The sequence below is a fragment of the Xiphophorus hellerii genome, chromosome 10, assembly GCF_003331165.1.
Source record: "Xiphophorus hellerii strain 12219 chromosome 10, Xiphophorus_hellerii-4.1, whole genome shotgun sequence".
NCBI lineage: Eukaryota > Metazoa > Chordata > Actinopteri > Cyprinodontiformes > Poeciliidae > Xiphophorus > Xiphophorus hellerii.
In genome coordinates this window covers 18,075,676-18,098,312 of record NC_045681.1, presented here as the reverse complement: position 1 = coordinate 18,098,312, position 22,637 = coordinate 18,075,676, and the positions used below count along the sequence as shown (strand labels likewise).

General features: G+C 40.6%; 2 protein-coding genes across 9 annotated transcripts in view; one reads left to right on the top strand and one right to left on the bottom strand.

Annotated features, from left to right (window-relative positions):
• LOC116726618 (CASK interacting protein 2) overlaps positions 1-2,333 on the top strand; it is a 53,824-nt gene extending 51,491 nt beyond the window's left edge. For 7 of the 8 annotated variants that reach the window (XM_032573407.1, XM_032573406.1, XM_032573404.1 and 4 more), the window contains one exon: positions 347-2,333. In XM_032573407.1, coding sequence (XP_032429298.1) covers positions 347-449 — 103 coding nt within the window. In that variant the 3' untranslated portion in view covers positions 450-2,333. The remainder of the gene's footprint in view (positions 1-346) is intronic. The other variant, XM_032573403.1, reaches the window with a different exon arrangement.
• Positions 2,334-3,421: 1,088 nt separating this feature from the next.
• Positions 3,422-22,146, bottom strand: nherf1a (NHERF family PDZ scaffold protein 1a). Its single transcript, XM_032573408.1, has 6 exons — positions 21,487-22,146; positions 9,632-9,802; positions 6,273-6,426; positions 6,136-6,179; positions 4,222-4,326; positions 3,422-4,141 (listed from the first exon to the last, which is right to left on the bottom strand). The coding sequence occupies exons 1-6, from the start codon at positions 21,934-21,936 to the stop codon at positions 3,974-3,976; spliced, it is 1,092 nt and encodes a 363-aa protein (XP_032429299.1). The 5' UTR covers positions 21,937-22,146; the 3' UTR covers positions 3,422-3,973.
• Between the last annotated feature and the right edge of the window lie 491 nt (positions 22,147-22,637).

Sequence of the window (22,637 nt, the reverse complement as noted above, 5' to 3'; positions counted from 1 at the left end):
AACTCAATTTAGTAAAGTTCCAGTTAAAATTCTGAAAACCAGTGGGAGTTGGGAGTCTGTTTCCGCATTAGTATCAATGACAAAATTTACAAACCTGAGACTTTCTTTTTCAGGTACAATTAAGCCCAATTATGCCTAATGTCTCCAAACTGCATCATACCCAAATTTCTAATGTCTTGTATTTTCTATGAAACAAATGAACAATCTCCACTTGTTTTAGCATCCTGCAGAACAAAAAAATTTTTTTTTTTTTACTTGAACTAATGTCACTTTGAGGGCAGGTAATGTTAGACAGTGTAATATTTTATAAGTAAATCTTCCTGACTGTCTGCTGCCTGTTTCTTAGCTGCAGTAGCAGCAGTTCGGTGAAGGCAGCTGGGAATATTCTGGACGACATCGGCAACATGTTTGACGACCTGGCGGACCAGCTGGATGCCATGTTGGAGTGACGCCCCGGCCTACCTGCTTCTTCCAAAACCAGCCACAGATGAAACGGCTGAAGCTCGGCACCTGTGATGCACCTTGGACATGCAGACTCCTCCTCAGGCCCTCTGGATGGATCAGTGAGAGGCACGTCTGAGGATTTTCCAGCACAATATTGTCCTGTTTTTTTTTTTTTTTCTTTTTGATTTTAAACCCCAGCACTTGGCCTCAGGACACACATTTGGGAATGTTCCTGGATGGACAACAAACAGTAGCATGAAAGATCAGCCTGTAGATATCTGCTCAGTGTGCGATGACTTGAGGAAAAAGCTGGTCCATCGTACATGTAAATACAGAGAAAAATCTGATGGTGGCGCTCTGTCACATCTCTTTATACGGAATATTTTAACCTAGAGTTATATTTATACTGGTAATGTTTTTTTTTTAACAATAATGACTGAATTAGTGTACATAGTTATATGTATATTTTGCAGCTTTATGTCAGTAGCACGTTCGATGCATTGACAGAAGCTAGTTTTAACATGTTTTTACCAAACTGTCGGTGAACAAATCACTGGACTTCTCTGAACTGACAGCTGGGATTAGTCACAGCTCGCTTCAGGGTGCTAAGACGATAACGCACCGTTAACCAGCGGCTTCCAAATAAAACGGGTAACACCCATGTATTACTTCTTCTTACATTTCAGACGAGGTCAGTGTGTTTCTTAGCAGGCAGGGAATGTTCTGTGTTTCACAAAAACTGTGGGAGTCTGTGTACCTGTGGGTGCCTGGATTGTGACTAAATTATTTTAGTAGAGAAAAACGTTTTGTTTTCTTATAAGTAAGGTGTTCAGCTGTGTGTATTCTGAGATTTTTTCCCAAGTCTTCTGATGAAAATAGTTTCCTCAAACTGATTGTGCTTCATGCCATGTCAGTCCCGCAAAATGAATTTCTCGCGTCCACATTTGAAGTTTTTGTCACGCCGCTGTTTACATTCCAGCCAACATGTGGCGCTGAGGCTGCAGATACCTTTGAGTTGGAGTAGTTCTCGTCACAGAGAACAGAATAACTCTTTTCATGCAAAATTATTAGCTTCATTTATTGTGACTGAGACCAACAGGAATGTAATTCAGAGTTCAGCACCTTAATTGCTCAACGTGGGAAAGGTATCTGTTGCAACTACCATTAAAATCAGCAATCTCCATCAAAACACACCATCCAAAAGTTAGTCGCTACCCTTTCTGACAACTCGTCCACTTTGCTGTTAATACTCATTGGGACTGGCTTTATCAACCATTTCAGGTTGAGCTTTCTTGTGTGTTTGCAGATCAGAAAGGCAGATTAAAGAGTAATTATTTTCATTTTTGTACCATAATATATATTTTTTTAGTTTGTGGTCAGCAAAGTTTTGTGGTTCTATATAGTTAAAAATTTTCATAAGTCTAAAAAAAACCAATTAAAACATGTTACAGGTTAATAGCATTATTTCACAAATACTTCATTATGTGTCAATATTTAAATCCTGGGACATGCTGGATATTTATTTGTCTTCAGTTTCTCCATCTGCTGATAAAAGATTCCAAGTTTTGTTTTTGCTCCATTATTATGGCAAATATCCCAATTATCACCAAATTACACCTGGATTTATAGAAGACATTGTGTTAGGAGGACACTTTGTTCATGGCAATGTTCGTTAGGCAACCTCTGGGCCAAAAGGTTCCCCGACACGTGGATTGGTTTAGCATTTAGCGAAAACTGCTGTTCACAAGGATCTGCACTGGTGGCAAAATAATTTTGAGAATCTTGGGTGTCCTGAATTCTTCACCACTACAAAACATTTCATTTTAAAAAACCTGGTGAAAACTATTTTTTTCCCCAGGTGTGTCACTGAAAGATGCCTTTGTGCATTTTCTAAAAAACAAAACAAAACAAAAAATAACAAAAAAATCCTCAGAAGCTGCAAAGTTTGCACACCATTGGAGAATTAGTCTGTATTTTGAAAACCCAGAATTTGCATTTCATTTTAACAATTTTGGGGGGGGGGGGGGGGGTTTCCTTTAACCCTCTGATGCATGAATTATGATCCTTTGTGTCAGAATTTTTTTTCCATTTTTTAAAATTCTTTTCTTAAGGCATAAAAAAGGTAGGAACATTTTTTTGTAAAAATAATTTTTTTTTAATTTTTTTTTTTTTATGTGATCAATTGTAATTTTGTCCAAATACAAAGTTGTTATTTGAAAAATACATCAGTAGTATTGTTCCTTAGGGGTTATCTGATGTCACAATATTTCTTTTACTTGCAAGAGTCGTCTACAGTAGAAGGAGGGACCGGGTCGGTTCTCATGCTTTTTTGTCTGTCGGCCATATTGTATTTAACAAAAATAATTTCTTGCATTTGCAGCTGATGGCCAGTAGTTGATGGTATATTTTATGATGCATTAGTGTCCACTTCAGTGGTCTGTGTGCATTTATAACATAAAAATCCACAGGAAGCAGAAGAAAATGGCTTTTAGATAGCTGTCCACTGTAGTGACCACTATGCATGAAAGGGTTAAAGCCTAAATGTTTGGCAGTAAAATACAGTAATTTTGTTATATTTCTAAGAACTTCTCCCAGTTGTGGAGATTTCATTACTGTAATCCAGAGATTGACAATCAGGAATATTTTTTGCACCGTTTGATTTCTCTGTTATTTATATTTCCTGCTGAATTGTGCATCATCCTGGAAAGAAATGAGACCAATAGTCGCATCCTGTTGTAGTCCACCTAGAAATAGTATGTCTCTTTGAAAAAAAGTTAATAAAAAATATTTTGCTAATTTTTTTTGTAAGTGTTTAATCTCAGCTTTTCTAACTATAAGAAGATTTTAAAGTCATCTTGGAAATTTCCGCTGTGAAACGTAAGGAACCACTGACTCCAGGATCACATAATGGACATCACAACACAGACTCAACTCTGTTTGATCCAAATGCTATATTTTGTTTATCATTACATTTTACAGCACAGAACATGTATAGTTTTTTTTTTTTTTATTGGACCAGCAGGTGCAGCTTTAAAAATGGAACCGATTTTATCAGAATCAACAGAATAAGCAGGAACATTTCAGACTTTTACCTCCACAGTTCGGCCACAAGATCCTTTTAATCCCATCATTCATGTATGTACACGGACAACAAAAACAATCAAGACATTAAAACATGAAGGTCCCAGCAGTTACTGACTGGAAGGAAATGTATGTTGATTCACCCACATAAAATTTTGAATTGTATTCTCCTCGCTCTCCTCATGAGAAACCGAACGCGACTACTTCTACTCTTCATAAAATATATACATTCATTTCTGCGTGAGATGCTGGCTCTCCAGCCGTCATTAAAACACTGAAAGAAACAAACAAAAGTGGCAAATCTCTAAATTAAAACAATAAAATCACGACATAATACTGTTAAAACGTGGGTTTAAGATGGTTTGCGTCCGTCAGATGCGCGCAGAACGAGAGGCTGATTGTCTCTGGATTCTCCACCGGAGGGCAGCAGAGAGCCCTCCCGTGGAGTTTATAAGTTGCTGAACAGTTCATTCCTCTTGCTCCAGTCCATAGGCGGAGCTTTCTTAGCGGCTCGCTTCTGATGGGCTCGTTCTTTGGCTTGGGCCAGAGACATGTTCAGGCCCATGGCGTCACCCGACGGGGTCGGCTCGGGTTGCGGTTCCGGAGTCCTCTCGCCCTGTGCACAGGAATTTAAACTGAGGGCTCGCTCTGGTGTGGAGATGCGGTAATACCTTGCAGGTTTCCGGCGAATCCTACCTGTGGCGGGGATGAGCTGCGATCTGCTGCTGGGTGGGAGGCGTCGGATGAAGAACTGGAAGCCTGGGAGCTCACAGACAGTTTGGACTTCAACTGGGAGGAAACCTGTCAAACACAAGATTACATTTGAATCAGCGTAATCTAAAGAAGCCTCAACGCATGCAGGAGGTAGCGCCCAGGCTAGTTCATATTTGAACGTTTTCATGCTTAAAACCTTCACTGGAAATTAATTGGAACCGATTGTCTTCGTAAGTGGAAAGAGATGAAAGTTGCTGTAAAGCTGCAGGTTATGTAAATGAACTGAATTACATAGTCTGGCGGTTCAGGAAACATAATTTGTCCGTGTGAGTTTGTGTTGAGCACCACCTGTTGATCGCTGTTGTCCAGCAGGGGGCAGTAAAGATCTACAAAACTTCTAAAACCCCCATCTTTAATCACCTGCTTTTGACTGACTAATTAAAGCACACATGCTGCTCTTGTGCTGCCCTGCAGAACCTGAACCAGAACTTCCAAGCTGGACGCAGCTGCTCTGCTATAAATAACCTGGAGCTCATGTTGGTGGACACACACTGCCGTTTGCTGCACAACACAGCAGCAACGCCGTGCAAATCCAAAAGTATCCGTGCACACAGAGCTCGGCTCCTGGCCTCTGCAGATGATATGCGAGTAGTATGGTGATAAAAACCGGGGGGTTTGGCGGGAGAGGTCAAATGTGACTGCACAGCTGCGTTATGTAACAGGGCTGCTGCTGAATGAGGGATTGTTTTGCTGCAGGAACGCAGAAAGTAGCTGCATGTGAGAGAGTTGTGAGCGGCCTCCGCTAGTCGCCCCCATTAGCATAATCCTCAAGTTAAAGCCGGCACAATCCCATGATCCTCCAGGACACGGAGAGAGCTGGGGGGGGGGGGGGGGGGGGTGGCATAGAGTGGTGAGCTGCTGTTGCCATGGTGAGAGGTCATCTACGGTGTCAGCAGAGAAGCCAATCAGCTGCTCCTGTGTCGTTTGTGTGAGCGGGGACGTGAGAAACTTCCACACTGCCTCCATCCTCTAACACACGCCAACCCTTCACACTGATGGGAACGCTGTCCAGGACGTCTAATCTCCTCCCAGGATCACCAGGGGTCAGGTGGCTCTTCCCAGCCCACTATCTGTAGGAATGTCCACAAAGCCGGCTGGGAGAAAGTATTTACCCCCTTAAAGAACTTTGCCTTTGGTTGTGTGTGTGTGGGGTTTTTTTTTATTTTTTTTATTAGGAGTATCAAACTCATTTTAATTTCGGGCCACATCAAGATTATGAATGTGCTCATATTAGGGCTGAAACGATTAATTGGACTAATTGTGAAAAATATAGTAATTGATTAATCGTTAGCTGGGGAAAGAGGATAAAAACAATGCAATTTGCTGAAATAACTACAAAGTCAGAGCAGTAATTCTACCAAAACTGCACAAAAAATATATACATATTGAATTTTGTACTCCTCAAGTCAAACATCTGCAGGAGGTGCCGATTTTTAGATCCGATTAATCGTCAGATCGAATTGATTGCTAAAATAATTTAGTTGCAGCCCTAAAATTTAGTAATAAAAGTAACTAATAACAGAAATATTATAACTTTCTCTGCATTCTATGAGCGCTTCTAAAAATTTAATATTTAATACTGAAGTAATTTGGCTCTATACACATAAAAACTGGGGGTTGAAGAGCTTTAGCTTGACACATGTCATTTAAATGTTTCAGATCATCAAAACAATTTTAGATCACACAAGGATCGCCTGAACAAATACCCTTTGCAAGATTACCCCTGAATGGTTCAAGGAAAAGTCCAGACTTAAATCAAACTGACAAAAAAAAGAAGAAAAAAGAAAAACAAACACTTCCCCCTCCCCTCCCCCACTCTGTGCGCGTTTCATTTACCTCCTCGTCCGATCCTCTCTCTGACACCGGCTCAGGAAGCAGTCCTGTGGAGAGAGAGGTCATAAAATTTTCCGTCAGTCATCTCTAACTCCACGCTCGCCCTCAGGACGCCGCGGCAGGGCGTGGGGTGGTCTTACCGGTCACATGCTCCTCGCCGGGCTGGACGTTGCACTTCTTGAAGAACTCTTCGGCCTCGGCGTCCACCACCAGCAGGGTGGTCTCATCGCCGTTGGCTTTGATGGCCGCCACCACCTCCGTGTGCTGCATGCCGATCACAGACACGCCGTTGACCTGATGGGAGGGGGGAGGGAACGCACGGGACCGTTAGCTGAAATTAGCGGCGAAGTCGCTAAAGAGTTTAGCCACAGATTTCAAGCGTTCTAGCTGCAACGCTGGATCTCAACGTTTGGACCACATCCTGAGCCGAGAGTGTGTCAGCGGTGTTAAGATCTGGGGAAATTTCTGACCATGGCTCAGAAACTTTAATGTCCTGATCTAAACATTTTGTCTGGATTATTGGAAGAAGTTGCTTCAATTTTAACCTTTTAGTCAAAGGAGTGAAGACCTGGAAGTGAGCCAGGTCTTCACTCGTGGATCACGATGCTTGAGTTTAGGAACATCATCCCATGTTTCACGCCAGTCGAAAAGTCGAAACTTGATGTAATCATCTGGAATTCCTTAGGCACCTTTTTATAAGGTAGCATGTCTGAGAATTTTTAGCGTATAAATGTAATCAACCGGATACTTCTGGGGAATTTCAGCTAAGCTTAGCTTGCAGCCTCAACTAACAGAGGTGCAAAAAAAAAAAACAAGAAAAGAGATTTCAATATCAGTTCTAGAGCTGGGTGGAGAAGTTGCAAAAGTTATAGCTTAACCAGACATTTCTCTGATGATGATAATAATAATAATAAAAAAAGAGTGTTAAATAGAAAGGTTGTGTCCCTGAAACGGACAGATCACGGTGACAAGCGACCCAGTATCAAGGCCTCGATACTGGGTCGCTTGTTTGGCATTTAGTCAATGTTTAACATGTTGGGAAATGCATATCAGGGGCAGTAAATAAATATAACATCCAAATGAAGAGATAAGTGGTGTAACAAAGTCATAAAAGGACACGGCAATAAAATAACACAAAAGGTTTGTTGCACAAAATCGCATCGTGGTTGGTCTCTACTTGCACGTCGAGAGCAGAACTTGCTCGATCGTCAACAATGACTGGTTTGAAGCAGATATTGGCACCACGGGGATCTGCAGCACAGCTGAAGGCAGCATTCGGGCCAGAAAGCAGGAACATCATGCAGCGTGTGCTCCACTACACACTTAACTTCTCAGCTCAATAAACGCCTGCACTTTGTACCAGATAAAGTCCACGCTGTATCCCGTCTGAGCGCTAACATAACAGCGAGATTACTCTGTAACCAATATCCAAAACATCAGTTAGAGGAATTTGTCTTACTAATCCATATAAAGAACTCTGGTGTGTTAAAGGGAGAAAACTCCAGAGGTCTAATTTATTTTTAGCTTTTAAGGGAAAGGTTTCGGACTGTGCAAAAGTCTTCGGAAGCTTGGTCTATAAACACATGGTGTGGTGTAATGACACAATACAGTAGAGAAAAAAAAACTCTGTAACTATAGCCTGGCAGTGTTTAGCGTGACACACGAAGCAAGTAAACGTGTCAAGAAAAGAGTTCTCAACAACCTAAAACCAAAGGGTTTAGTGAGTTGCATTCACTAAAACTTTAGCCAGTAGAGTTTGGAAATTGTTCAACCATTTGGAGTTGGATATTTTTAAATGAATCCATTGACTAACGAAGATTTTACGCGGTAGCGCTTAGTCAAATTGCAAATAGCTTGCTAGTGCATAAATGAATGCAGATGAGTTATTTGGGTTTAGATGTTAAAACCCAGACACTTTTAGTCTTGCAAAAAGTACTGGGCCACCTCTTCAGATCACCAATTTCAGATTTCCCAACCACTCACATGGTCACAGTTGTGTAAAATTAAGCACCAAGGCATGCAAAATGCTTCAACAATCATTGGTGAAAACAAGAATGGGTCGCCCTATGGACTTTAATGAATTAACAGCTGGGTAGGGTGTTAAGATGCCAACTGTGCGATAAATCCAGTTGAGAAATTTTCTCTTCAGCTGTTAGTGGGGTCATAAAGTGGAAGTGATTGGGAAAGACAGAAACTGTACTATATAAGGTGGAAGGCCATGTAGAAATCACAGGGCGGGGTCAGTAGACGTGTAGCTGCGTAGAGAACAGTCAATAGCTAAAGACTTCCAAACCTAAAGTGGCCTTCAGATCATCTTAAAAACAGTGAGCAGAAACGTTCATGAAATGGATTCCCATCACTAAGAAGATTAATTCATGCCTTTTATCACCATTTAGAGTACAAAGCATCAAATATAATGGTGTAAAGGGTGCTGCCACTAGATTCTAGAGAGGTGTCCGCTGAAGTGATGAGTCATGTGTGTCGAGTAACCAGTCGAACGGTACTTGCCTGATTAAACAGCCTTACGTGTTAAGTTGGATGGAGATGGGATTATAGTGAGGGTCTGTTTTTCAGAAGTTGGATTCAATCTTCTGCTTCCATTGAAAAGAACTTTTAATGCTTCAGCATACCAAGAGATTCTTTTTAAATTGCCATCCTTCCAACTCAGTGGGCTCAGTTTAGAGATGGCTCCTTCTTGTCGGATTAATAGTCTTTAGACCAAAGACGTGAATGAGCAAGTTTGGTTGTGATACAACTTGACTGGCCTCCATAGTCTTGACCTCAACCCAAAAGAACACATTTGACATGAATTTGATCAGCAACTGTTCGCCTCAACCTTGTAGAATGTCTTTCCAGAAGAGCTGAAGTTGTAAAAGTTGGAAAAAAGGTGAACCAACATCGCAAAAAACTATTTACTAAGAATGGGATATAACTCAAGTTCATAATGTGTGTGAGAGACGGATGAGCCAGTACTTTCACTAAGGACGGATGCAAGAGGAAGGGCAACGCTGATGGAGAGTGCTGGGCGGTGGTGCTGTGATTATGGAGTGTGGTGCAAAATAACACACTCCCATAGCTAGGATGAATCAAGTATCCAGACAGATAAGGGCGAGAGGAATTCTGGTGGGAGTGAGGCCGGAGGTGGGAATATGTGACTGAATCTTCAGTCTCACCCGCTCCCACACGGACTGTGAACATCAGCAGGTGGTACAGAACATTCTACTGGCAATAAACTCCCAGCCTGTACACTATAATCAGCAAATTCCTCACTATTAGCACATGAAGCTTGGACATAAGGTTGTAAGGTTAAAATCCATTTCTGGCTGATTATGTGAAAGCGGTCCGTAATGTAGTCCAGAGATATGCAGTAAGTGTCTCACACACTCTCCATCTGCTTAAAGTGGGATTTCCCATTTCTCCACTGATGTAATAGGATTACAGCTGACACACATGAAGCACAAATACGGTAAAACTCCCGAACGACGAGCGTAAGGCGGACCTGGATAATCTTGTCCTGCGGTCGGAGGCCGGCTCTCTGTGCTGGGGAGTCATCGTCCACGGCTCGGATGTACTGGCCTGGCTTGTTCTTCTCACTGTGCAGGTTGAAGCCATAGCCGCCGGAGCCCTTCTTCATGTGGCAGAGGCGAGGCCGCGGCCCGTCCCTTTCAACCTGCGAACATACACACATCAGAAGTCAGCGCCGCTAAACGGTTTCTTTAAATGTCAGGGCTTTTCGCAAACGGTTTTCTGACGGTTGCCAGTGGAAGACCTTGTTTCCTTCTGAAAAATCAAAGGTAGTATCACTATTTTCCTGGAAAGAATCATCCCGACATTATTGGGATAAGCAGCATGCAAACTCAAACCTGTTCCATACATAATTCCACATCTCAAAATTATGTCCTTCCTTTGAATTCCAGAAATGACTTTAGTAACTAAAAGTTGTTCTATGGCCATGTAGGCTAAATATTTGACTTATCCCACGTCTACAATGATAACAGAAAAGGTTTTTGCACATTTTATTAGCACTCTATTTGATCGGATCCAGTTTTCACAATCTGATGCATGAATAACTTAGCTAAAGGCAATGATAAATCTCATCCAGGAGGTACTGCTTTTTGTTACTCTTTCTAAATTGCCAAACTAAAGCATTTATATGCTATCTACAGCACTCCACACCAAAAAATAATTAGCCCTAAGGGTGAGTGACCACCAACTTAACTGATCATTTGCTTCCAATCAGGACCTTTTGTCTGAAACTTCAATGTCTGTGAACCTAAAATTCAACCGTTGACACTTTGCTGATTGAATATGTCTTGACGTGCTTACACGTGGTCAGTCAGTGAGGAAATATCCAGCCACTTTTAAGTCTCTGTTAATGAGTAAATCTACTACAAAACGTTCGCATGAGCAGGAGCAGACTTATAAACATGAAGTCTAGCTCAAAATAGATTGAACTAGTCCAACGAGCACACCAACAAGCCGGTGCAACTCCTAAGGCATTAATTGCTACTAATTAAGTAGCTGGCATGATTTATTATTAACTTCCATTTACACTAATCCTATTATGATCACCATATGCACTGGGAACACTTGACCATAATGATTGAAACAAGAAAAAGGGTCCACACCTTCTTCTTGTACTTGATAAAACTGGCACTATCAATGCAACCATAGGCTATCTGCACCTATCTGTAAATGATTCCCTTTCAGCTGACCATTTAAGATCAACCACTGCAACCTCAGCATAGCCTCAGGTTAAATTCCCCTTCCGGGTAGCTCAAAACAAGGATTATGTATTGATCCACAGGTTTATATAAGAGAAAGGTTGGCTGATGATTGCTGAAACATGTGGACCGAGTCACTGGGCGATCTCGGGAGAACCTGAGGGTGTGGTGACAGCTGAAACTTTGGCTGGAATTACGCTTTTATGACAGGGTTGACAAAGTTCTTTGCAGAGATAAGAATTACGTGACAAGGTAATAATTACCGTGCACGCCAAGATTATTTCATCCCACAAGTATGTTCCTCCAAACATGGATTAATGTGATCACAGACAAGTGAAGTGAATGACTTGGTGTCACTTGTTAGTGGGTGGAATTTAGTAGACAAAAAGTAGACATTTTGACATCAAAGGTTATCTGTTGTAAGCAATTTGTTCTACATACCAAAATGAAAATGTCTAGATTACGTTATTGTTTTAAAAACAAATTCATACTAGAAGTTTATTCTTGGTGCTTGTAAGGAAAAAAAAAGCACAAAATGCATATTTAAGCAGAGGATATCGCTGAGGTTGCATGGTGGCTCCTGTGGTTAGCAACTGTTGCCTCATAGCTTCGATGTCTGTGAATCTCAGCTGGGATTTTTCTGTGTGGAGCTTGCATGTTGTTCCATGCATGGGTTATTCTTTGAGCACTCCATTTTCTTTACAGTCAAAAAACAGGCATTCTAGGCTAATCTGTAAATCTCAGCTGTGTTGCAGGACATCTAATAATTTAAAATGAATTTTAAAAATGTACAGTGACTGGCTAACGAATAACTACTATTAATGATGCTAAAGTTGCTATCCGCTTTATAGTTCGCAAGTCAAACTAAAACTAGAAAACTAAACCGAAGGTCTATTTGAAGTTAGAATTGTGTTTGATAATTTCTAGCTCAAGATCTAAAATACTCAAGACCGATCAAACTCGAACTGGATACTTCTACACTGAACAGAAATGTAATATAATAGTCTTATAGCCTATTTGTGAAATCAAAAAACAAACAATGGTCAATGTATTTTAAGTGAGCACAGAATTAGACAAGCATAAAAACCTGAATTCATGGACCAGTCCAATCTAGACTTGAATATTCTTGTGTAATTAACGTTTCTGGTCTCGTCTCTTTCTTAATAACCCAATGTTGTGCATCGACTCATTTATCTTTATAGGAGCACTGACTGAGTGATTGTCAGTCTATCTTGACCGTGTGGTGAAATGAAGGAGAGAATCAAATGTAAGATTTTCTATTAGCCATTCCTTTGCTAAACAACAAATCATCAGACAGATAAGTTACATTTACAAAAACTGAAAACGTTCCGCCTACAGCCACTGCGTATAAAGTGGCACTCACGTAGAGTGTTGACAACTTTTCAAATCCACTTAAATCTTCATTCGCCCAGCTGGTAATGAGATTTCTTCTCTGTATAAGTAAGCCTGGCAGACCTCAGGGCTCAGACAGATCAGCAATAAACACTTTCTAGTTGCTGATGAGTATGTCATCCAAGTTCAGCTGGCACACGATCATCCACTTACTTCTCACCAGGGGAGCTGTGGCTCAGGAGGAGACCAGGGCTATCTGGCAACATCTCCACCAATACCTTTCCATATGCAAAAGAAACATCGTGGAGGACAGAGGATGTGTTTTATAGCATCTCCAACTCCTTTCTTATGCCACAGGCACCATTTATAGCTATACTCTCCTCAAACTGTTGTACGATCAAGATAAAGCCTGTTATTTTGAGTGAAATTTAACTTCAAGATCCATAAGACAATCTCTTCAATACAATACAAAATGTTCTGATCATCTGTTTTTCAACAACTCCTTCGAGCAGGTTACTAAATGTGCCGATCTGAGTGCACTTCAACGCGGCTCATTGCAGTACTTCCTGCGTGCTATATTAGAGGTCTTCATGACCAAGTTACTTTGTGAAAAGGGTAACTTTGTGAAAGCTGACAGCAGAATCCTTTTTTAGCAATTCAACCGCAGAATAAATATGCAACGAATACACTCTTTTATTATGCTCGCAAGGTCCTTGGAGCTGTACGGCGCTGCATTTTGAGATCTGGTCACACAAATGATGAACAGGAAGACCACAATCTTAGCAGAGCCGCCTACACGTAGCAATGTGGTGAGGGTTCATACTGAAATACAGCACCACTCGGGGTTAAAGTCCAAGACTGTTAGTTGCTAAAGCAACTAAGGCTCCATTTTCAACATCGAATCGGTTAGTCAATAGACATTGGAATAGTTTGCTTCATAGGGTTTCAGTGGAATTATTCTGTCAATTTTACGGTGATCTCATGACATTAAATTTGGTCAACTTTCCACTTAAGCATTTAAAATGTACTATTATCAAAGACGAACAACAATAAGTAATCCAATTGATTTCAGTTACATATCGTCTTTACAGCAGGGGTATCCAAGTCTGGTCCTCAAGAGCTGCCATCCTGCAACTTATGACTGCTGATGAGAGAATTTAGCCTTCTGGTTCAGGTGTGCTGGAGTAGGGATGCAGGTAAACGTTGCAGGATGGTAGATCTCCAGGACTAAACTTGGGTATCCCTTCTTTTAAATCATATAAAAACAACATTTTTAAATTTCTGTATTTGAGATAAGAGCCTTCTGCAACAAAACCTGCAACATATTTCTATAATGTTTCCTCAAAAGTGAGAACTATTACAATCCAAAGAACAATGACAACATTTTCATTGATGTTTTCAATGAACGTCAAGCCTTGTTAAGGCAGGATCCTCCTCGTTACGGTGTCATAGTACAAGAAGCAACCAATGACCGATATAAATGTTCTCCGTGTTTGCACGGCATCAAAGGTTAATTGTTTTTACGGCTCGTTGTGGTAAAACATCGCATCTTCTATTTCTAACTTGCCTTTCATAATAAGGCCCAACTTCTCTAGCTGATCTTCTTTTTCAAGATAAATGAATAAAATAAGAGGATGATCTGAAATAGTTCTGCTCATCTTCTCTCACAGGTTGGAAGACACTTTCCAAAAGCCATCTTGCACCAATGTCTTGAAATAATTAGCTTAAGTTAAGTCCCGGTAGCATTATAGTTCACAGTATGCCGCCACAGCAAGAACTGTGTAAATATGACTCAGTCGCCCAACGAATTAAGCAGAACAGCCACATAGCCACTGAATGCCAGGTTCAGATTGTGGCACTGTGATGCTTTAGTTGTCAGTTGTCTAAAAATAATGGGTCAGATTTATTTTTTCCATCTTTCACTGCATAATTGTTACTTAGGAATGACTTTTTCTCTCCTCTTAATGTTGGCACAAACCTCTAAATCTGGTTTTAAAAACATCTGACTTACTGTCACAACAACTCATATGTCCTGGAATGTTGTGAGGTTACATTGGCTGAACCTCCATGGGACTGTAATAAGTAACACCAGACTTTGGCACAACTGACTAACCACTACACATGATTCTATTTCAGAAAACCTAACATAGTCTTTGCTTTAAGTTTTCTTGTCTATGGCATTTTGTTTTGTAACGGCTATTACAACAAGAACAGAAACAGTCGCATGCTAAAATGCTAATGCCTTTGCTGGAGGTAACAAAACAAATATAAAAACATTGAATAAACCAAGGAGCTTCAGCATAAATCAACAAGCTGAATGAACAGGAAGTGGTTTCGTCACTAGTTCCACCCCATCACTCTGTTGACAGAGGAAACTGCTGGTTATGAGTGTGTAAGTGTGCGAGTGTGTTCTGTCAGGTTAGGTCATTAGTGCCTCTTAATCTTTTGATCTTTTCAGTACCAAACTAACGTGCGTCGTTCATCTAGCTACCGCTGCAGTTTTCATTGTTTATAAATGGTGCCGGATGGAGCAGGAAGTTTCTTACAGATGAGAAACCAATTAATTGAAGCCAGCACGATGTTTCGTACAACATTAATATAATAAAACATGGTTATATGACTCCAATAAATAATATCTACCAGCAGGTGGTGGATTAACTTTATTCTGGATTTATTATGTGTCACCATCTGTTATAATTTAGTCACCTAGTCCAAAAGGGGAGCAGCATTAATGTGACTGGGGATGAGTATGATAAGTAAGTTTATCTTAAAACTTAATGTTATTTTGTGAACATCATGTTTTTTAGGAGAATTTATCTAGATTATTTAAGAAAACCTAATGCTTCTACTAAATAAAGAAAAAAAAAAAACAACAACCTCCCCCAAAGAGAAATTTTTTTTTATAAAAAGTGTTTCCTGTACGTATAAGAAAGGGTTTAGTTGCATGATCACATAAATATATGTGATCATGCATATATTTGATCACATATATCAAATATATGCATGATTATATGCATATAACACATTAACACAAGCTAATCACTTGTGTTAAAACAGGAAAAAATAAACTTTAAACTAGGACAATATATAAAAAGTCTTTTTGTCCCTTGGTTGTAAAAGTGGTGAGGCTTTCTGATGAGCGGTTTTTACCGCAAGGAATGATCATGCAGCACAGTTGTGGCAGAAGGTGACCAAAGATTGGAGGTCGGGAGGGAGAGAGACAGCGTGAGAGAACAGGAAGAACATATCTTAATAAACACACGGCATGAGGACGAAAACTGGACGACTGTCTAAACTTTGAAATCTAACAGGTTCCAGTCGATCTTGTAGTAGGGATAGTACTATTATATACTTAATAAATAAGTATATAATAAATTATATACTTATTTATTAAGTATATAAGCCCTATATACTTAATAAATAAGGGCTCAAAATGTCATTACTTCCTGTGGTATGACATACATTTTATCTTTATTTCGTCCTACTTTTACAAACAATATAGGCAGATATGAGTGGAAAGATTTTTTTTTTACTGAACCTCTTATTTCAGGGTAATAATTTAGTTATTTTATGAATCAGTGAACTCAAAATGGCTGTATATCTGTAAACGCAATGGGCAAACAGCTGATACTTGTAACCTTAACTTTAATCAAAAGGATGTTTTATTGACTTGTCAGAAAAGACACTAGAACATTCCTGACACTATGACAGAGAGTGTGGAAAGCCAAAGCTGACAAAGGCGCTCACTTCATTTCCTATACATTGCAGAAAGCCCTATGTGAACAAATGGGCACATCAATCAATTTAGTCACGCTGAATTTTCAGCCTAAATCCAAAAGCACACTTCAGAGACACGTTCCTAATTACAGCGACAAATGAAGTAATGGTCCTTTTTGCCATACTAAATTTCCTGATCGCGTCTTGATGGATTTACAGCTCGCGTTCAGTAAGAGCTACAAGAGTTACGGTGTTTAAAACGAGATAGATCGAAATGGACGAAGATCGTAAACTCTACTCGGATGGTCAAGAGGATGTCTTTCATCTCTTCTCTGGCTACATGAACCGCGTCACTGAGAAAGCAGAGGAGAGTGACGCCAGCAGAACCTTTATGGTGTTTATTTTGGACGGCAGCCCACATAAAGACTCATCAGATGGAAAACTGTTCCCTTATGCAACATCATTGAGATTAGTGTCGGTTGCTACAAACGTGTTTAAAACCCGCATGTGCAAGAAAAACAGTGACTCCGATTTAGTGGGGGGCATTAAGATTTTTCATATCTGTTAAGACTGGTTCACATTCTGCAAGAAAGACAATCATCCTGTGATGATGAAGATAAGAGAGATTATGAAGTGCTAAAAAAATATGGAATGTGCAGATATGCCTCAAGGCCTTTGCTGATTGTGAGGATCAAAGTTGTTTTTTAATCACATGCAGTTGGATTTGGTCTTTGAGTGAAAGTTAGTCAAAGTCCCAAGATGTCAAAAAGGAGGAAAAATTAGAACTTATACACACCAACTTAGCAGCAAGTCTCCTTCCGTTATGCTATTAAAAAATGCTGATGGTTCCAAGTAACAGGAACTTCACTCCTAAAGCTGTCCGCCAAGAACGGACAGCTACTTCTGCTTTGGGTTTCGTAGCAGTGACCTCTGTGGTCCAATCTAACACCTACTGTCCCTCAGTGTAGCTAGTGATAAACTGTACATGTATAATTATTTTTTTCAAAAATAGTCATCTTCAGGGAACTCAGTGTGTTGCGATGAAGATTACCCATAACTGTTCCATTAATAAGAAATAAAACTAAATCCATTTTTATACATCTGTACCTTTTCAGGTTGAATTTTTAGGACTGCGTATAAGTAATACTCAATGATTTTAATATCACAATGGAGTTCTTATTTCTTAGTCCATTTACATGGTAATGTTTCCCAAAACGTTTTTTGCTGGTTTCCCACCAAAAAACTGCATTTATGAAAGTGCGCTGCACATAAATAGCACTGGAAAAAATGTAGTACATATGCCAGACCTGAAGGAGGCAGTGCAACTTTATGAACATTCTGATCATGAGTTGTTTCCGTAACCATTTGCTTGTACAGAGTACTCATTTTCTACAATGAGCAGATTTATTTTAAACGAGAGACCAAAATGTAACAGACAAATGTAACAACTGATGTTGTCATGTATACAGAGACTTAGCTTGGAAAGTCGGACAAGTGCCAGTCAATTCTCTTGGCACAACACACCAGGATTTTAAAAGAAATATCTCCGATGCAGCAAAGGGTGGCATGTAGCGATGTGACAGTCTCTTTGGGAACCACTCATATTGCCTACATCAACCGGTTGTTGGGAGTGAATCCAGAAAAAAGCCTTCTTTGTTCTACCATCACAGACATAAATGGGACATTAGTTAAACTTTAACAGGACTTTTAGCTTTTTGAAATAGCTGGCCAATTTTAAATAAAAGCCTGATGGACATTGCCAGTAAACTGAAAATCTGTCCTCGTCTGACCTTTCAGCAGCAAAACAATCAACACCAGAATAGTTCCCTATACACAAAATCCACCTTGTTTCATGACTACCTCAGTCCCAACACCTAAATCCTTTGCAAAACCTGCAGAGTGCGAGTGGACCGGCAGAGCAAATAGGAAAAGGCCACAGGATTGTGGATGATCGAGAGAGATTATGCAAGTCTGTTTACCAGCACTGACATTAGCTCTAAGGCATTTTGCGCTGCCATGCGAAAGAAAGAGAGATAAGAAAGAGAGCCTGTATTGATGTGAAACTATGAAGACAACAGCACAGAATCTGACAAGACAGGCCAAACACGCCGAATTCACTCAACACTGCACAGAATGTTAAGACATATATGCCTCAGACAGATCAGCCAAGGAATTTGCTTTAGGGCAAAGAGCTAAGAATCCGCACTTGCCAAAACACCTTTTGTTGCTGTGTAAAGAGCCTTAGCCGTCAAGGTAAGTTAATGCAACGTTCTGGTGAATTCTGCTGCAACTGCAGCAAAGAAATAAATGGTTTAGTTTTAACCAAGCTGATCAGAGCCAACAGAAAAGAAGCATGACCAAACCTTTTTGGCTGCAGGCAATAAACATTTGCATTCTTCATCAGCCGCATTCTGCGACAATCTGCCAAAAGTTTAATCTAGATGGCATAAAATCAACATTAGATGCTGGGAATGTGCTGGCATTTCTTCTACATTCTGGAATATCAGCAGAGGTTGTGATAAGATACAAGGAGAAGGGGAGAGATCAACGAGTGGTGCCACGACCACAGCAATAATGACACTGACGTTTCACATCTGCAAATCCAGACCAGACTCCTTTCTCCAAAATGATTCCCAGTTCACCCTGGTCTCATTCCCAGTGTGTGTTGGAGCGGCGTGGACGTGTTTCAGGGTCATCATGGCCTCCTCTCAGAGGCGTGAGAGTGCTCTCTCTTTTCCTTTCTGGCCCAGAAACCTTTCTCCACAGGCAAAGACTGTGGACAAAGCCTCTTTCTGCCACTTGGGATCTCTATGGTGACCCACAGCCAGCTCTCAGTGTGATGGTGGAGTCAGTCTTGGGAGCCCAGGATGGGCAGCAAAACGCACTGAAACGTTCCGGTGCGGCTAAGATTCTTTAGTAAAAAAAAAAAAAAAAAAAAAAAATCAGTCTTGGGGTCTTTTAATTTTTGAAGAAAGGAAAAGCTTAGCTGCTTTCCTTCTGCTACTTCTATCTCCATCATCAAGTGAAAGGGACTATTGTTTAACTACGAGAAGGAATAGTTTCACGTCATTATGGGTCAGCCCACTCAAGTTTAGCCCACTTGTGAGGGGATGGGAGGGGGGCCTGCCACTGGTATCAGTGGCCAGTATCACACCACCACTCAGGAACTCCGGCTGTGCCAAGTTCCCCATCAGCCAGGAATTTTGCTGAATGTCTACATCGTTGCCCGGAGCCAACTTAGTCTTCACACGTCAACCAGAAAAACAAAGTAAAGAAGCAAAACCAACTTCAAAACAAAAGGACAGAATCCGTCTTGTTGTTTGGCGACCAACGTTATGCCTTTAATTGGTAGGGCTACTAATGCTGGCACAACACCTACTAAAAATATCACCAATGTTTGTGTTTTCCATTATAGTTTAGGTTTAAAGATTTCTAAGTGGAAATGAATGAATCAATGAATTAGCAAAGGAACGACAGACCTATAAGAAGAGAGATGGCTTCAATGAATATGCTTTTTGAAACAAGAACATAAAACTAATAAAGTTCTAAATCGTTCAGTTTCTGCTATTATTAGTTGCTGTTAATACGTACAGCAAAACATAATATTCATATCAGTAGAATATGGTTGCAATAGCTGCTTTTCAAATCATTTTACAATGCAAGAGACTATGTTAAAAACAATTTACTATTGTATTGCAGTTGTCATCATGAAATGATATGAATATCATGAAATGATAACAACAGCAACAACATGTTTCTCTGCACTTCTGCCAGTTTCTATAAAAATGAAGTCACTTCTGTTAGTGAAGTTGTTGCTAATTTTATTGTGCAGGCATAAAATGCTAACACAACACATTGGTTTTCTGAACCTGATACTTGGTTAAGTTAGTGTTTAGATTATTCCTAGATTTCAATTCTACATTTTGTCTGAAAAAAATAAAAATCAATTGTACATATTTCTGTCTGCTTCATATGCAGTTCTACATTTTACCTATTTTACTGGCTCGCTCATTACAAAATTCTCATTTGGCCGTCAGCTCTAATTAAATGAGCGGCAAGCTAAAAATAACCATTATCCTATTGTTTCATACATAAAAACAACTTGCAATTTGGAGAGCTGTGCAGGGCCAAAACGCCTCCACAATGAGACTATTCTGCAGACCTGTTACATAACCTTTAAAACCAGGGGCCCAGACTTTGCACTGGCTGAAGAAGTTCCACAGCCAACAAATCCGTGGACGGTTGCTAACCCTCTCAAAGACTAACCCCAATAAAATAATTTGATATCCAACTACAGAAACCTTCAGAAGCAGATTTATGAAGACACAAGAGTCAAGGAAGGGTCTATTTATAAAAGGAGGAATGCCTTGTTGGTGTTCTTTCTCATATAACCTCAAGGAACTAGCTAAAATTAAAAAAAAAAGCTAGACATAAAGAAACTGCACTTGGGTTACCCCAATAACCTCAACTCAGTTCTATAAAAAAAAAATCATTCAGATGACAAAAGAAAGCAGATCCTGAAGAAGCCTGTCAGTCTTCGGGTGTGACAAATGATCTCGTCTGACAGGCCGAACCTGACAAGGAATCCTAGACAGGAAGCAAGGGGCAATTACAAACATTTGGGAAACAAAGACTCTGTTGAACAGGAGCACAAGCAGAAAGAAGCCGAGGATGTTTCGCCCAGCGGCGTCACATCTCTATAAGTCCTTACCGGCTCCGGAGGTGACTGCCTAGCTGAGTATCTATTTAAAACCTTTAGGTGACAATCACAAGACTGGGTGACAAGTTGCTTTAAATATGAGCGTGAGCATCTTTGTCCCTGCATACAGTCATGGGAAAAAACTGTTTTCAATGATGGCAAAAATTGAAAAAATTACTTAATGCTTTCACAACACTTTCTTCTTGTACTTTCCTTGGGTGTGTTTTCAATCATTTTCTTCTGGATGGTCAAATTTTTGGAAAGGATTAGATGTCAGACGGACACTGGATTATGGCCAAACTTTGGGTTCCGAAAATGCTCCAAACCTCCTGTACTTCATTCAGATAAAACTTTGCAAACCTCAAGTCACATTTCTTACATGATTACCAATATGTTTTCTACTGATCTGGGCTTCAACTAGTTTGGAATTCAACCCATAAACGTTCCCAGTTTGATCAGAGGCAACTATTCCTGATGTTGTTCCACCCTTTGCTTCAAACCAGCCAATGGTCGAAACTCCCATGTTTTATAGAAACATGGGAGTTTCCATGAAACAATCACAAAACAATTTCCACCAGCTTCCTGATGCTTATTCATCAACAAGCATATGCTTGCTGATGAATAATTATTAAAGTATTTGTCCAGCACCCTTAAAATCAAGCAGCAAGGGTGTATTCAGTTTTGCCTATCACTGATTTGTCATAGTAATGTTAGCTACAAATAGACCTTACTCAGCGAATATTTTTGCTCAAGAGTTATGTCCGAGCTTGAAAGTGAGATGACATAATATTGCCGTAAGCTGCCAAAGCTAAAAATGCAAAAACAACACAATATATTTGTATACACCTGTTTAAGCTGTACCTTTGTGCTGGAGCTCACACTCCCCGAGCTCACCGAGGACGTGTCCCCATTCTCGCGCGGGACAGGGGTGCCGTTGCTCCGCTTGTCCTCGTGCTCCGAGTCGCTGTCCCCGCGGGGCAGGGGAATGCCCTCGGTCACGTATTCCTTCCGGCACCGCAGGCCGTGCTTGCTCAGCAGCTCCGCCGTTTCGGGGTCCGCTACGATGAGCTCCAGAGCTCCCGTGGTGGCCCGTATCCTCGCCACCACCTGCTGATGGCTCTCGCCCTCCACGTTCTCCCCGTTCACGAACATCAGCCGGTCTCTCGCGAGCATCCCGGACGCGGAGGCAGGGGAGTCGGGTTCCACGAGCCGAATGAACTGGCCGGTTCTGCCCTTCTCTGCGTGCAGGTGGAACCCATAACCAGTGGGCGATTTCTCCAGCACGCAGAGCCTGGGTCTAAGGTGAGACATTTTATTTGCTAAATTTGATAACTTTCCTTTTGTTTCTGTTCCTCACCCGCAAGCAAAATAAGTCGGGAGCTTTCACGCAACGACCATACAGAAAGAAGTGACACCTGTTGCGCGCAGACTTTGCTCGAGATAAACTTCCGCAGAAGAGCGTGAGGGGAAAGTTTCCGCCGCTAAAAAAGTTGCGCTTTCTCCTTTATAGACTTCCTGAGATCCACCCCTCTGCTCTGTGTTGCAATGTGTTGTCTCACCTCCAATCCGTTGGCGCCGTCGTGGAAGTGTCACCGTCAAGCTAAACAATCTAGAGGAGGCCGTCCAGGGACATTTTCAAAATAAGAGCGTTGCGAGCTAACCAAAACAAAAAACCAAACAACAAACGGTCATTGTTTTATATTGCTAATATACTCCTACAGTATATGGCAGATTTAGAGTTTAAATGACTTGCATTCAAACAGTGGATATGTAGCTCATAGGAAATGCACTGTTAAACGAGTTATTGAAAAAAAAAATCTATGTTCTTATTTACATTTTTTAAACTCTCTCAATAATTAATTTTCTAGCATTGTATCCAGGCTGGTTTACAATTTACCCAGCAGCTTTTTGCATGTTTTTACTGATATCTTGATGATTTATTTTTCATTTTAAAGCTCCAATTCTTTGACACTGGAAAACCTCCACGCCAACGCCGTAATCTTTAGCTACCG

What these genes read in the sequence shown, in the direction of transcription:
- nherf1a (XM_032573408.1), bottom strand. Translation starts at nt 21,936, where the DNA reads ATGTCTCACCTTAGACCCAGGCTCTGCGTGCTGGAGAAATCGCCCACT. An exon ending in GTGTGAGCTCCAGCACAAAG is followed by an intron (nt 9,803 to 21,486) that starts GTACAGCTTAAA and finishes GTATGTTCGCAG; the next exon opens with GTTGAAAGGGACGGGCCGCG. An exon ending in CGCAGGACAAGATTATCCAG is followed by an intron (nt 6,427 to 9,631) that starts GTCCGCCTTACG and finishes CCCTCCCATCAG; the next exon opens with GTCAACGGCGTGTCTGTGAT.